Here is a 15,633-nt window from a genome sequence, read left to right as displayed (position 1 = left end):
ACCAGCGCACCAATACATTTTTAGTTTCACTAAGGTCTACCTAACTCTGCTTAATGCTAACACAGACATGTCCCACAATACTGTAGGTAACCACAGCAAATTGACATTGAGCTTGGCTGAGCTCACAAATGGCAACAAGGAGCACAGAAAGCCATATCACAAGTGGTCCATTCAAAATGTGTCATCACTGTGGAATCTGGTTATTCTTCACAAAGTAATCAGTATTTGACAAAGCAGATATATCCAAAATGATGGAAATCATTTAATGTTATCATTAAAACAATAGCAGAAGGAATAGTTTGGGTTTAATCAGTGCTGCTTCTGTACAATATATAGGAGGCATCCAGCTCAAATCCATGGCTCTATGATTTTTGAAAGCTTAAGGTTAAAAACTATTATGTCATTTGAAATAAGCTTCTTTCTTTCTGTCTCATTCGCAAGGCATTTTAGAATTTCTTTATCCATTTAGTGAGTACATGATTGAGATCCTTGCAGTAGGATGTGTGATTCTTTTTTCATTAAAAAGATGTCTGCAGTGCTCTGTGGCCTTCCGTGCTGTTTCCCTGGTTTTTGACTAAGCTGCAGGCAGCTGGGGAGGCTATCTACACAGTGCCTGAGATTGATGCCTTGCTGATTTTCTTGTTAATGGAACCTTAACCTTAGAGAAATCACATAGAGACCCACTTCTGCACTAACCTCACTTTTTTAAAAAAAATCAACTAATAAACAGCTGTTGGGAGTAGGGTAGACAGCCTTCCTATCTTCCTGTGCTTATAGGAAAGCCTAGCTGAGGACATCTGTCTTGAGAGACAATGGCATGTGCCTCTTCTCTGGGGTGTACCTATATTTGTGATAACATTCCTCAAAGTTTAATCCATTTTCTATGTTCATTCCTCCTGTTCCTTTAAGTGCACCCTCATTTGTGCTGCTATAGAAACCGAAGCTGTAGGAACCCAATTAAAATACATGCTAGAAAGCAGCTTTAAAAACAAGTTTAAGAAAAGCTGGGAGGGGGCAGGGTGGTGGAAGACTTTATAATAGCCTGGGAAGATCTAAACCTGTCTCCAAAAGCAATGGAGATGTAAACTCAACTCCAAGTCTTGAATTAGTAGCCTTAGAAAAATTAATTACTCATCCCTTCTTATGTACACTGGGTAAATATAAAATATAAGCCTCAGCTATTACTATAGACTCAAGCCTGTTTGATAACAGATTGCCTATAAAACAAACCCTCAACCATTAAATCTCCATTCATGTTCTCCACTATCCTGCTATCTGCCCTTTAAAACAGGGATGCTGAGAAAAATCAAAGCCTGGCTTTTATCAAACGTTATGGAAAGGGTGGAGAAACAACTCCTTCAGGGATCCAATCCAATGTGCCTAGTGCATTTCATTCTCAACCAGGCCATTTTAAAAAAGCCAGATTTTTTATGATATTCATATCTCTTAATACTGCATAATCCTACTTCCGGTATCTGACAAGCACTTCTATGGAAAGAGTCCTATTTGTGACAGGAAAATGGCTGCAGTCCCTGTTAACAGCTGTGGAAAATGTTCCTTACCCAATCAGCAAAACGCAGACCTGCGGCTGAGAGGGAAGGGGAGGGTCACAAACACTGCCAAGGTTATAAGGCTGCAAAACCAGCTGTGCTTGCTTAGATGATACTGCCCTCATATGGTGAAAAAGCATACAGGAGGGAAGTACACATAATGAACACAGTCCAGTCCAGTACTCAGATTATAATTCGCTAGTGTAGAACACTGATGCAGAAATCACTCAGTTCAGAGATCGGTGGCTTGAAAGCTACATGCCCAGGCTTTGCTCCAAGAATCCCAAGAACCAAGTTATGAGCATTATAATGTAAAGCTTTCAGAAAACGATCCATTTATATAGTGGAAGCACAACAGCACACACTTGAACTATCCTTGGTGTGCTTTATCCTTGGCACCCCTTCTGCCAGCTTTAAGTGAGCTCTTGAAGGCTCTTCTTGGTAACAATTTCTCAAAGGGTAGTTAAAATGGCTGATTACTAACATAACAGCAGCAATAGCCCAAAAAGAGTAGAAGTGGTTTGGAACACTGAGTATAATTTAAAAATGTGACAAGTTACAAGGACTATACTTTATTTATGTATTTATTTTAAAAACAGAGCTCTGTGTTCTCTATAACGTTCAATGCATTCCTGCAACTGGAATGTGACCTATTCTGACTATATAGTTGTGACAAGATTTTCAAGCAGTGCTTCCTGTTCAAACTTGTCCACATAAACAATTTGCTATTTTGCCTGTCATAAGACTAAACTCAAATTTCAACATAGATTTCAGATGATGCAGTGAAAATCTATATGTACTAAGGCAGCTTTATCCTGGAACATATTAGTAGTCTATGTAGTCTATGTATTAGTAGTCCATAGAACCATATAGGCTGAAAGAGCGACTTATCCTTATTCACAAAGTGAGCTTCTTGGCTGGTTGGGCCTTGAACACTGATCTCCTCAGTCTTAGTCACAACACTCTATCCACTACGCCATTTGCTATTTGTCACTGAGGGAAGCCACCTTTTCCCCTTTGCACCACCAGACAACTGCTCTTCAGCCTGTCCATGGTATTTGCTTGCACTTGAAATTGTAAGTCAGTTGGCAGGCACCATGAGGTACCTAATACCGTGTTTCTCATATTATAAGACACGTCTTATATTTATTTTTTCCTCAAAAAAAACCACTATGGCTTATTTTCAAGGGATGTCTTATTTTTTCCCTCCTCCTCCTGCCGTGGCTGGCATTGCTACTGCGCCTATCACTATGTCTTATTTTCGGGGTATGGCTTATATTCCTTGAATGCTTAAAAATCCTGCTATGGCTTATTTTATGGGTATGTCTTAAAATATGAGAAACAGGGTATTATTTGCTTCCAAGCTTTCAGTTTTCAAAATATGGAATACTGGTAAGCAACTGGGTATGACCAGGTCAAGTACAAGATGTCTGAAGTTGAGAAAAGGTTTTTTGCTTTTTCTTCCCGCATGGGTGATGCAAGTGTCTTCCTATGCCCATCATTTGAATATTTCAGCAAACATAGTATGAACACATATAAGTGAGTACATTTACAAGGAAAACTGCAACCAGCAAAACTGATCATTTATTAAAAATGCACCTCCGGCATTGACATCTTTGTCCAACAGCACAGAGTTTTAACTTACAGTGGAAGGAAGGATACACTATACATCTTAGAGAAAAGAACTCTACAGTTTCACTGTAAGTCACTTTAAGAGTACACAGTTATTATTTCACAATGAAAGCTTGCCTAAAACATTTGACATAAAGATCAGAACAAGACACTGAAGGCCCACCAGAATGAATGAAGGCGATGGGAAGTTGTTTTCCTCCAGTAAGCCTGTTATATGTCAAAGGGGTGAAAACACAGATTAGCAGGTAAGTTGTCATGCTTTTCTAGTGCGCATCAGGACAAGAAAGGAGGGATGAAGGCAACGTAATAAAAGGCGAACTCCATAAGCTCATGTTTGAAAATTGTTTTTTTTTTAAAAAAAAACACCTCAAAAACAACCAGCAGGGAAAAACTATTGCTAAGCATTTCATTGAAATTCTGAGTTTAAGGCATGAGCCCCTTCCCCTCCAGAAACATTTGAAATTCAACATCTAAGGTATTAATAAATGAGAATAGGTAAATTCTACAGAAGAGCAAGAATTATCCTGCACCACTATCAAACTTTTAAGAAACAAACAAATCCAAGCACACCCTTAGATTCACAATTGAGCATGTGGGATATTACAAGTGAGGGAACACTGATGTTCTGCTTCATTATAGCAGGACCCTTTAATCAATTGTTCCAGTACTGAGATACTTCTTTTAGGATAGCTGTCCTGAAGATTCACCTGTCCCTCATCTCAACACACAGGGCGAAGTGACACTAGTGCACTGAATACAACAGTCCGCCTTTTAAGTCTTAACAACTTTATCAAAATGCTTTTTTTTAATATGCCAAGGAGTTCCATCTTATTTACATTAGAATTTATCAACATGAGGTAAAGTGCAAGGCTCCCAAACCCACCCACCCCCCACAAAAAATGCATTTGGCTAATATATAGTTATCACAAAATTCAAAATACTGTTTTAGTAAGTTCTCTCTCAAGACAAGTCACCAATTGCTGCATTTCTGGGATATATCTTGCTCACGGCTTTTCAAGTCTGCTTTCGAAAATCTGAAAAAATATCCTTGCCATGAGCTACTTTGGCTTTGCTGACGTTTACACAGATACATTTACTGATAAAATATTTCAGGTTGTAGGGGAAAAATGTTTGATTGAATTAGTCTATGAATCTAAGACTCAGGAGTTCTGCAAGAACAACTGCAGGACTTACTTTTGAATTGTATTTCATGATATGCCTTGCAAGACAAAATCTGAAATTTAATGCAGGAGTTTGATATGCAACATTTATATGGCAGAAACACACCTGGACTTGCTTGATTTAGTTTCTGACTATTTAATCAACTGCACAATGTATTCATAAAAGTGTCATTCCAGTGCTATAATTGTCATTGCACATTCCCCATCACTTTGCTCTTTCCTTCATTCAATTCAAGGGATGAACAAAAATCCTTGCACTACTACAACTACAACAACTAATGCACCGAGGACCACCATATTTGATGGTTAACTTCATTAGAGAAGATGTGCCACATTAAGTTCTTTGGCTCTGATGCAAAGCCCATTAAAACAATGATGGCCCTTCTGCTAGCTTTAAGTGGGTTCTTGAATCAGTTTGAAGGTTTCAAACATATCTTCTTCCTTGGAGTTAAGTTTCATTCAGTATAGCTGTGGTCAGCAATATAATCCCCCACACCTAATCTTAAACGTGTGAACTGCCACACCCAAGCCACATTCGTAGCTGACTAGCTTAAACCCCATGTAAACTATATAGTTGACAAGAATCAAGATAAAATGCAACCCACCAGTTTGTATGAACGAACATGTCAATGTGACTAAGTTCTCACATATTCTATTAATTTTAGAATATCCTTCACATCCTTTGAAGCTCAAAAATGCTGATGAAGGTTTTATTAAAACCACAAGGAATTGGATAATTTCCTTAAATGGCACGCAGCATAATCTGCCATTACATTAAGCAACTGCATTATGGCGGTTTTGGTGATTCTACACTAGATGTTCAAGAATCACAGGCTTCTCCCTGAATATAGATATTGCTGTGAGCTGGATTCCTTTCTAGCATGACAAACCATGAAAATGTCTTATTTTGTCTGCCATGACATTTGTTCAACCCTTGTTGGTCTAGCTGAAAATAAGGCATATAGATATGTCTCTAAACTACAACAGGACTCAACAATTATGATATCAGCAACTGCTGATCTGCTTGTATAATGAATAACAATTACATTTTACATCAATTAATTTATTTGGGGGAATGATTTCCTTGATTTGATTTCCAAAGCCATGCCTAAAGGGGTAGCACCTGCATTTTTCCATAGTCATTTTGAAGCTGGCTGCTGAAACCCTGCAGTTATTTATTTACAAAAAATGAGACCTAACACTAAAAAATGTACATTTTTGGTCTAGAAGTGAGGCATACAGTGTGTGTCTTTTTGATGACCATGGCAAAATTCCTCTAACTGCAAACATGAATATTCTGAAGATAAATCAAAAACTATGTCCTCAAGCTTCTGCTTATAAAGATTGTGTTCTGGTGGCCAGTTCAATTCACTTTTCCCAGTGAAAAGAAGTGGCACTTTGTGTGTGTGTTGGAAATACATGGTAAATTGACATACCCTTTGCTGAAGCTGCCTGAAAATAACCACATTTAATGGTGGTATCCAATTAATTGAGAGAATGTGTATTTGTGATGCATACTTATTGTTTCTTGAGCATCTACTTGCAACAGAAACAAACAAACCATTGCAAATGAGTGTTGCATCTTTGAGACCAATTTTAGTTTTTTCATGCGCTTTGTCAGATTGAAAAGTATTTAAGAAGATACGTCTGCATTGCACAACAAATAAATGTAAGCCTGAATAAGCAGTATCTTTCCACACAGTTAATCATAACATGAGTTTGGGGTAGGGGGGAGATCTACTATTAGGATGCCAAAATACTCTTGAATGCTTGCCTATCACCTTATCATTTGAGAAATTATCTTTGGAGTAGATTTTCGGCATCTTGCATCATACACTCACCTCTTACGTGGATACAAGACTGATGGATTTCAGAGGTGCTTAAATCTGTGCTTTTCTAAAACAAAGTCAAGGACCAGAGCAGCACAGGGCTGATATGATGCTTATAGTCTCCAAGTTGAATGTGAAAAAAATACGAAAACTACAAGAAACAGAGTGTTACAACTCTGACCTTCGGTAAAGTCTTACTTTAGACCAGGCAAGAGTAACTTGTAACTTACCAAGCAAAATACAGTTCACCATTCATGTTAAGCAGTCCAACAAGAGGTCAATAATCTGTATATGTTGTTGGCCAGGACATAAGAAGTTAGGCACCTGCAAGCCAAAGCTAGCAGGCCACAAGTTGTTGACTTATTTTAGACCATGGTGTTGCCTCCTCCACTGAAGAAAATGAGGAAGCTGTACGCATGTGCAGTGCATAAGGAATTCTGGATTGGATAAAAGGTGAACAGCAACATGAAATTTAAACAATGGTAACTTTGTCACTGCAGATTTCAGGTGGCTGCATGTAGGAGAAAGAAGTGGATTGGCACTAATTCTCATTTCCAAAAATTAGGGTGAGCAGAGGTCACTGCTAACATCAGCTCATATTCATGTCTACAGACATCATAACTGCTATTTTGCATTGTGTGCATTCAAATGTCAAAGCATCAGATAGGCCTAATGGATATCTGCCTAACCAAGATCAGATTAGGCCTATAACTGAATATTTGGTTACAGACCTAGGCTGTACTCCTACACTCATTTTTCTGGAAGTAGACCAGTGGAACTCAATGGGGGTTACTTCTGAGTAGATATATATAAAATTGTGCTGTTAATCTGGTGCTTTAAATATTGATCAATGGCCCACAGTAACTTAAATAAAACAATTTTTAGTATGGTGAAAAAACAGAATTAAATTTGTGCATTGAACTTTGCAAGAGCACTGGATAGCTTGTCTTAATTCTAATAGCTCTCAATTAAATGCTTAAAAAAAACCCAAACACCTTAACTTTTAACATTTTAACTTTTGTGAATTCACAAAATAGAAGTTCTAGTAGCAAATAAGCAGAGTTGGACAGTTTTAGTATTCTATCAAGAACATATACATACAAAAAGGTGAGGTTTAAAAACTTCTAGCACCCATACAAGTGTATCCTGTATTGAATACAAGTGGTGACCACACTTAAAAACAGGAACCCCAGATCAAAATGTTTGAATCAAAATTCCAGTGTCATGCCTGACCTGGACCAAGTAAGTCCTAGAGCTCTATGTGGATATGGTATGATCCAGTTTAAGAATGCTGAACTCATATCACATGTAACCTATAATCAAGAGATTAATTTTAATCCTGTGGACAGGCATTATATTTGACTTCTTGATTTTTTTCTCTGATCTTCATCCCTTCAGTCAAGTATTAGGTTTTGAAAATTCTGGAATCATCACATATATTCATGTATTCTAATATTCTGGACCAAAAGTTTTCTGTAGAATTTCTAGTTTGCACTTTAATTCACAAAAACGTTAACTTTTTTGTATTCATAATGCACCCGATGCTTCTTCAAATTCACATATGATTGTGTCCAAAACCTGCCTGATCTTCATTCAAGTTTGCTACTTTCTGACTTCTGATCCAACCTACTCTTGTTACTCTTTACCATATATATGAAGTATGCAAGTGTCTCTTTCTCATTCACTGGGATGTTCCTGAAGTGACGGCTGACAGTCTGAAAGGACAAGAAAACGAGAAAGTTTTGTAAAATGGAGCTAGCACATGGTCTGTGGCAGGGACGGAGAACATGCAGTCATCCAGATGTTGTTCTACTCCCAACTCCCATCAGCCAGGGCAATAGTCAGGGATCATGGGGTTGTAGTCCAACACCTGGACTTCATCTGGACCACAGGCTCCCTATCCCTTGGCTGTGGTTTAGTCACAGCTGGCTCTCCAAGGTAATTGCATGTTGAATGTGCTTGAAATTTCATCTTAATATTTCATGGAACGCTAGGGAGAAACAACTTGCTATTTCCTATGATATGCAAAGCAGAAAATGAATCTATAGTACACATAACACCACCTTGCAGAAGCCCCTAAGAAACATAATGATGTACAATATAAAACAGAGATTGCCCGCTTGAACAATTATAGATGTTAGTTTTTAAATCATACAAAACTTCTAGCCTGGTTGACAGCCTGGTGTTTGTGAGGAGGGTATTGGTTTGTTTTTGTTTGTACTATGTATTTTGGGTTCTCATTTTGTATTTTGATGTTGTGAACTGTCCTGTGATCTTCAGGTGAAGGGTGGTATACAATTTTATTAATGATAATTGATAGCGTTGGCCTGGAAGAAAAGCATAATTTCCTTAAACGAACATGTGCTTTTGCCCACAATTCCCGCAAGTTTCTTCTGGATCTGTAATTTAGGTATTGGCCAACACTTCCAAGTACTGAATCAAATCCACAGTTTGTTAACTGTCAATGCTCCTGTGCCAGGCAAAAGACACAGACACAGGCAAAAGTAAATTAAGAACAACCCTCAACTTACCATCATATTTTGTTAGTAAAACAAACAAACTCTGGTTCATATGTAATGGCAGACCAGCCTCTAGACTGTTCCCTTTGTTCAGGAAAGCAAGGAGCAGTGGGGGAGCATCACAGGGACTTGAGCAATATGCTGTGCACAAGCATGCTACTCTTTCATATTAAATTAAACTATGGATTAATATGACATGTGACTGATGCAACATATGTAAACAAGAGATTATTTGGTGATGTGTTTTTTGTTTTTTGTTTAAAAACTTGAACAATAAGAGAAGAAATTCAGCTTAATTTATCAGCTGAAGCATTCCAGGTCCTTTCACATTTTACCCTTTGAGAAGCGTTAAGTATACGGTTGAAGGCAGTGGTGCTATACAGTGGTACCTCGGGTTAAGAACTTAATTCGTTCTGGAGGTCCGTGCTTAACCTGGATCTGTTCTTAACCTGAGGTAACACTTTAGCTAATGGGGCCTCCCGCTGCTGCTGCGCCGCTGCCACACAATTTCTGTTCTCATCCTGAAGCAAAGTTCTTAACCCAAGGTACTATTTCTGGGTTAGCAGAGTCTGTAACCTGAAGCGTCTGTAACCTGAAGCGTCTGTAACCCGAGGTACCACTGTACTAACAATGTGTAACTGCAATAAGTAGCTACAATTATAAGTCAGCATTACTATAAAAATAAATAGGTTTGGTTGTGGTGGGTAAGCAAGGTTCATATAATGAAAGCACAGAAGCTTGCTAGCCAACTTACTTCTGCCAGCTGAGCTTTATTCAGGCCAGGTCTGGTTTGCAACTTGTAATGCCTTTTATAACGACGCAGTGTGTTTACCTGAAGTTGAAACAAGTCAACCTGCAAAAAAGATGGCATGACTGACAATTAAAAGGCATAGTCTTTTTTAAAAATATGCATCTACTCTAAGAAGAAACCTGTAAGAAACATCACCTGTTTTAAGGCAAGGAATTCCTGTTCAAGATACACAAAACAGGTAACTAGCATATAAATAGTGGGACACCAACAGCTCTGCAAGTACCTCACTTCCCTGTACTTTCAACAGAATGGTCTCTCCATTTTGTATGCGCTCTCTGGATTGTAGCCACCATATTGGTGCAGTGATGAGAATACACTATCCCAGTCATTTCTTTGGTGATACAGCAGGGTCACATTAGACTATTCTTATTTGCCCTCTTAAAAGATTAAGGCTTGGATCCAGAGTTCCTCTGAGAGGGCAAGCCAAAGGTCAGTGGTAGAGCACATGCTTCGCACACAGACAATCATGTGTTTCATCTCCAGTATCACCAGATTGTTCTGGGAGCGAGAACCACTATAAGTCAGCATGGACAATGCTAAATTAGGTGGACCAATAGTCTGACTCAGCGTAAGCCTTGGTTTCTAACTTGGCTCATAGGCTGCTGGAGGGAGGGAGATAAAATTCCACCAGTTACCCTTCTCACCTGCAGTAAATATGGGTGGTGGTAGCGTAAAATTGGTAAAAATCTCCGCCTCCTGCAGGAGCCCTTCAACTCACTGAGGGGAATTCTGAATGCAACCCTATATCCTTATTTAACTTTCATCCAAAGTTAATACAACTTGATGTTCAAACAATCCCTAGCACTTCTTTTATTGATATGCTGCTATGTACAGGTGAATGCCTTCTGTGCCAACTTTTAAATGCCTGTTGGAAACTTTTCTATTCCACCAGGCTTATGCAGGCAATTAAGAGTGTGTCCCCCAAGATGAGCCACTGATTTTGTTTTAATTCCTTTTGCTTTTAACTTGCTTTAAACTTTTTATTATTTATTGTCTGGTTTTATGTTTTTTATACTGCTGTAAAACGCTGTGGTATATTTTTATGAAACAGTATAAAAATGTTTTTATAACTAACTACAGTAACTAAATAAAATATAGCCCCTTGAAGAAGTTACATTTTTAATTACTTGTGTTTCAATCATAATTTGAGAAGTACAAAAAGCATCATAACTTATGAAAATCTATGTCACAAAGAGCAGGCTTGTCACTTGCTTATTTATCATTTACTAGTGTCATTCAACCCGTTCAGTAAACGGGCACTAGCCAGGTGGAAACGGAGGGGAAGCCCTGGGACTGCGCAGGCGTCGCCTCCATCGAGCGCCTGAGGCCCACCGGCCCTTCCTCCGCCTCCTCCCGCTGTCCCGAGTGGCGATGGCCTCGCCGCCCCACGTCACTCTGCCACAGCAGGGAGGTGGAGGAGGCCGTCGCCACTTGGGACAGCGGGAGGAGGCAGGAGAGCGAGGGGCGGCGCGCTTACCTGAGGCGTGCTGCGGGAGGCGGTGGCAGAGGCCTCTTCCTTCTCCTTAGGAGAAGGGAGGTGGAGGAGGCCGTCGCCACTCGGGACAGCGGGAGGAGGCGGAGGAGGGGCCGGTCTCTGCCCTCCAAGTCTCTGTGTCCAATCCCTGTGTCCGTGGGGCACATGCGCAGTAGCACGGACACAGGGACTGGACGCAGAGACACAGGGACTTTATTATAAAGGATTTAAGCCTTTTATACTCTACCTTATATCCTGCCCAAAAGGCTCTGAGTGACTTTAAAAAATCAGTACCAAGATGGTCCTTACCCTCAGGCTCATAGTCTAAAAATGCATGACACACAAGGGAAAGGGAGAAGCCAGCTCAAGCACAAGTCACAGTCCTTATAATGCAGTTGCATAGTTCTGTCTACGCTGATTAGCACTGTCGAAAAGAGTAGCCACTTTTGACCCATGTCAGTTCTGGCTGTCTTGCCCTACCCCTCAGTTCCATTCTAGGAGCAGACCTGGTGACAGTATCGAGGCCAGAACAACTCCTGACACACAGGTCTTTCCTAAGATAGCTGACCAGATGAGTTAGAATCACCACAGATGGGGATATAATAGTAAAATGTGATGGAGAGATTCTTTATAGAGTAGTACAAAAATACACTAATTTTTTGCAGGAAAGCAGATTAGTTGTGTGTAGCCTACAAGAGTTCTATTTTCTCCAAAAGCAACCTGTTCTTACAAATTAAATTTCCGAAAATTAATTTTACTAAACGATAAGAGGCTGTTGGAGGTGAAGGCGCAGGCATTATAATCTTACTTATTTACTATGTAGCCTTCAACCTGTAGATGAGAAGTGAGGACCCTCACATCTGGTGGTCAAATGTGGCCCTTCAGGTCTTTTGGGATTATTTCCAGACCACAACCCTTCCCACTCCATACTCTATCCCCAGGCTACATTGTGGCTCTGCCCCCTCATAAAATGCTTTTAACTGACTGGAATGTATCCTTGAAGTGTGCCTTTTGCTTGCTTGGATGGAAGATAGAGAGGGAGGTGTGGGGTGTGGCTGCAGAAACCTTGGAATTACACTTGTTGCACCATCCATTACTGCCTTGGCCCCACCCACCACTGGCATGTGGCCTACAGAAGGTTGTCCATGAGAAACTGCAACCCTCAGGCTGAAAACTGTCCCCCACGAGATTGACCAAGATGAATGAGCATACAATCAGGGTCCAACAGAAATTGCAACAATCTCCAATTTAATTATGCTACGTACCTCTGGGACATCAATCTCATGCTCTGGAGAGTCTCCCCCATCATCACTGGTCTTCCTCTTTCTTTTGTTTCGAACACTCTGAATGAAGTTCTTGTGGAAATCGCATATATACAGGTGTCCTACCTAACAATTTAAAAAACAACAACATGCAGTGAAATAGTAAAGTGGTCACAATATAGCAGAGTGGAAGTTTACATTGAAGAAATTACATTTAGTTAAGCTACAAAATATCACTAGCACAGACTTGGACTTTTTGGGGGAGGGGGTGGATCTGCTGAGAGGCAGAATACCAGCAACCCACTTATTTATCGTGGGGTCTACTCCACCCTGTCTCCGTCCCGAAATATTGAGGGGCAAAGGTAGTTCATTTAAAAATAAATATTTGTGGTTTATGGCACAAAAACTACTGCTGCAGTAGTGCTAACAGCAGTCCACGCTAAGGAAACAGTTCTCCACTCATTCCCATCCACATGCCTTCCCATTGCCAGAAAGGGAAGCAGTTCCTCCATTAAGGACTTGCAGAAGTAAATAAGCTGAAGACTGGGAAACTGAAGTCGTGGCTTAGAACTTGGAGCTGCACATGGAGCAGGTGAATTCATTTCTCCAACAGAAATTAAGGGAACTGCCCCCCTTCTATAGTTTCAGAATGGGACTTTGCACTCCGAACCCCAAAAGATGAGCTGATAAATTTTTAAAAAGTATTTACTGAGCATTAGTTCCTAGTTTGGGTCACTGCATAATTGTCTACAAATCAGCTTGCAAAAGAAAAAGAACCAAGTGTGTTGGAAGTTGGTAAGTTACATAACATGACACCAAGTATAGTGAGGGTTTGTTATAATTAGAAATATAAAGGTAAATTTATACCAGACTTACTTATGTATAACTTACTTATTTTTGGGTCTGACAGCACATCAGTTACCTATTAAGCCTATAGCTGCTCAATGCATGTACAGAGCAGGGACAAAGAGGCAGTAAATTTCATTAACCACAATTTGAGACTTGAGGACTATTTCATTGTTTCCAGAGCAGTACAGTTATCATTCTAGTGAGTAGGCATCTGATAACATCCATGAAAGCTCACACTACAGTTCCACAGAACTCTTGTGTGTTTGCTATATCATATTAAAGTTTTTTTTACTTCAGGGTTGGAGATTTAACAGGTTTTTAAAACCAGCCCTTTCAAGGCAACAGCCTGAAATCTGCACAGGCACACCAGTCAATTACAAATACTGTACATACAACAGCTCCCAGCAGTAATGCCACACAGTGTCAATAACAAACCGTAATACTGTATAGCCTTTGACAAAGAAGTAGATGTTTTATTGGTTCCTCAAACTGCCACTGCTAAATAAATAAATGTGCTCTATATACCAGTGCTATATACATAGCATTATAGACACCTCCACCCTTGCTCTTAAAAGCTCAGAACTGGTTATAGCTTCTTACCTCGACCAGACATGATGCTGTCTTCCCTAATCTGCAATGTGTTGTGAACTTTGTGCAATTAATATCACTCCATCATGAGATTAAAGTGTATTTCCACTCTGAATTAAGTTAGTTAAGTGTTGTTCCCATTTCTATATTTGTATGTATGATCTCTCTCTTTTTTGCTCAGCATCACTTTATAAAGCGAGACTGGACAAAAATATACTATGCAGCTAGAGGCCACATAATAAGCTGTTTTAGACTCTCTTCCTATAACAAAAAGGAAGCAAATTCTCCATCGACATGGGTTTCCATGCTAGAAACATATGCCGTAAGTACTGTAGAGGCAACATGCTCTCATTTCAACTTTTCTAGGTTATTTTTTAAAAACCAGTTATAGTTCTTATGAGTTACAGTGAATGCAGTAAGAGTACTGTACTCTCAGGAAAGGGCACACACAGAGAAATGCAGCACATCGAGGCAACCCCACCCCCTACCCCGAACACAACTCACGCTTTTGTCAGTATCCAGCTTCAGCTTTTTCTGGGAGATGCTCTTCTGGATCCTCTTGCTGAAGGAGGCATTGCCAGCCGGGCGGACGCAGCGGTCCCCGTCGTCGATAAGGCAGCAACTCTGTCCGTAGAAAGGGGTGGTGGGAGGCCCATCCCGACTGTCTTCCTCAGTGCTGAAACCATTCATCGCAGCCTCCCCCCAGCCCCGCGGAGAGAAAGCGAAGGCAGGCGGGCAGCGACCCTCGCCGCCTCTGGGCTACTTCGCCCGGGTTTTGCGAAGCTCCCCCTCCCCCAGTCCCTTTGAGCCTCCTCCTCCTGGCCTATCCGACCCTGGGCTTGCTTATCCACCTGCCTTAAAGGGACATTGCAAAGCAGGCTGTCAGGAGGACACTTCCTCCCCGCGCCCCTTTCCCAGCTCCCCGCAAGGAAACCCTCACCCCCCCCCCCGTCGAGTGTGTCAAACCGCGAGGGACCCACAGAAACCGTCTGTGGGGCAGCGGCCCCTCTCCCCGCTCTTTTACGAAACTCACTCTCTTTCCATCCTCGGATCACAAACGCCCTTTCCGACCACAGCGGGACCCCTCACCCCCCCAAAAAAACCCTTCGTCCTCCCAGGGACTCCCGGTCTGGCCCGCCACCCCTGAGGGGAACACTCGCCTCAGCTCCGCCGCCACCCCCCTCCACCGGCCTCTTCCTCACGGCCTCTCAGAGAGCTACTCCTGACAGGCGACTACCCCCCCTCCCTTGGCAACAACAGAAGCGGGCGCCGCTCAAGCGCCCTTCACTCGGAGACACCCCCCCCCCCCCCGATGTCGGCAGCCTCGTGAGGTGGCCGTTGCTGCCTGCCCTCCACCGTCCTAGCAGGGAGAGCCGGACCCTCCCCTACTCCCTCCCCGAGGGAGCCAGCGACTGACTGCTCTCTTCGCCTTCTCTTTACTCTCTCTCTCACACACACACACAAAAACCTGCCCGCTCCGCCTCCTCCACCTTAGCCGGAAGTCCCGTCTCCGAGCAGCCATTGGTTGCTCGAGTGCGGAAGGCCGGGAACTGTGCCGCCGCACGCACGGCCTATTGGTCGGAGTGGCTGTCCGTCTGCGGCGATAGGCTGTTTCCTGCGATGGGGGCGGTTGCTAGGAGAGTGTTTGAAGTCCGCACATAGAATGAAAGCGGAGGGGAGGGGAGAGAGGGAGCCTGGCAGGGCGGAGGGAGGTAGTTTAGGATGCAGCTCCGAAGCCCGTTTTACATGAAGAGCAAGGGGGGGGGGAAAACAATTTACATCAGAGTAAACACGATTAAGGTTGCGCTGCTGAAGACCTAACCCGAAAAAGGAGCGCCTTGCAAAAATTTAAAAAGCGGGTGGTTTATGTTGTCTACACAACGATAAAGTGAGTGGTCATAGAATTGTAGAGTTGGATGAGAGCCTGAGGGTCATCTA

At 41.7% G+C, this 15,633-nt stretch overlaps 1 protein-coding gene across 1 annotated transcript; it reads right to left on the bottom strand.

Moving 5' to 3' along the window:
- Positions 1-3,098: 3,098 nt before the first annotated feature.
- SAP30L (SAP30 like) lies at positions 3,099-15,158 on the bottom strand. Its single transcript, XM_035105725.3, has 4 exons — positions 14,200-15,158; positions 12,262-12,384; positions 9,466-9,564; positions 3,099-7,907 (listed from the first exon to the last, which is right to left on the bottom strand). The coding sequence occupies exons 1-4, from the start codon at positions 14,383-14,385 to the stop codon at positions 7,782-7,784; spliced, it is 534 nt and encodes a 177-aa protein (XP_034961616.1). The 5' UTR covers positions 14,386-15,158; the 3' UTR covers positions 3,099-7,781.
- Positions 15,159-15,633: the final 475 nt, after the last annotated feature.

The sequence above is a fragment of the Zootoca vivipara genome, chromosome 2 (genome assembly GCF_965207765.1).
Source record: "Zootoca vivipara chromosome 2, rZooViv2.hap1.1, whole genome shotgun sequence".
NCBI lineage: Eukaryota > Metazoa > Chordata > Lepidosauria > Squamata > Lacertidae > Zootoca > Zootoca vivipara.
The sequence above is the reverse complement of the archived record's forward strand: the minus strand, read 5'-3'. Positions and strand labels throughout refer to the sequence as shown.

Coding starts and splice junctions, on each gene's coding strand:
- SAP30L (XM_035105725.3), bottom strand. CDS start 14,385: ATGAATGGTTTCAGCACTGAGGAAGACAGTCGGGATGGGCCTCCCACC. Junction 12,385..14,199: donor AGCTGGATACTGACAAAAGC/GTGAGTTGTGTT, acceptor TTAAATTGTTAG/GTAGGACACCTGTATATATG. Junction 9,565..12,261: donor ATGAGATTGATGTCCCAGAG/GTACGTAGCATA, acceptor TCTTTTTTGCAG/GTTGACTTGTTTCAACTTCA.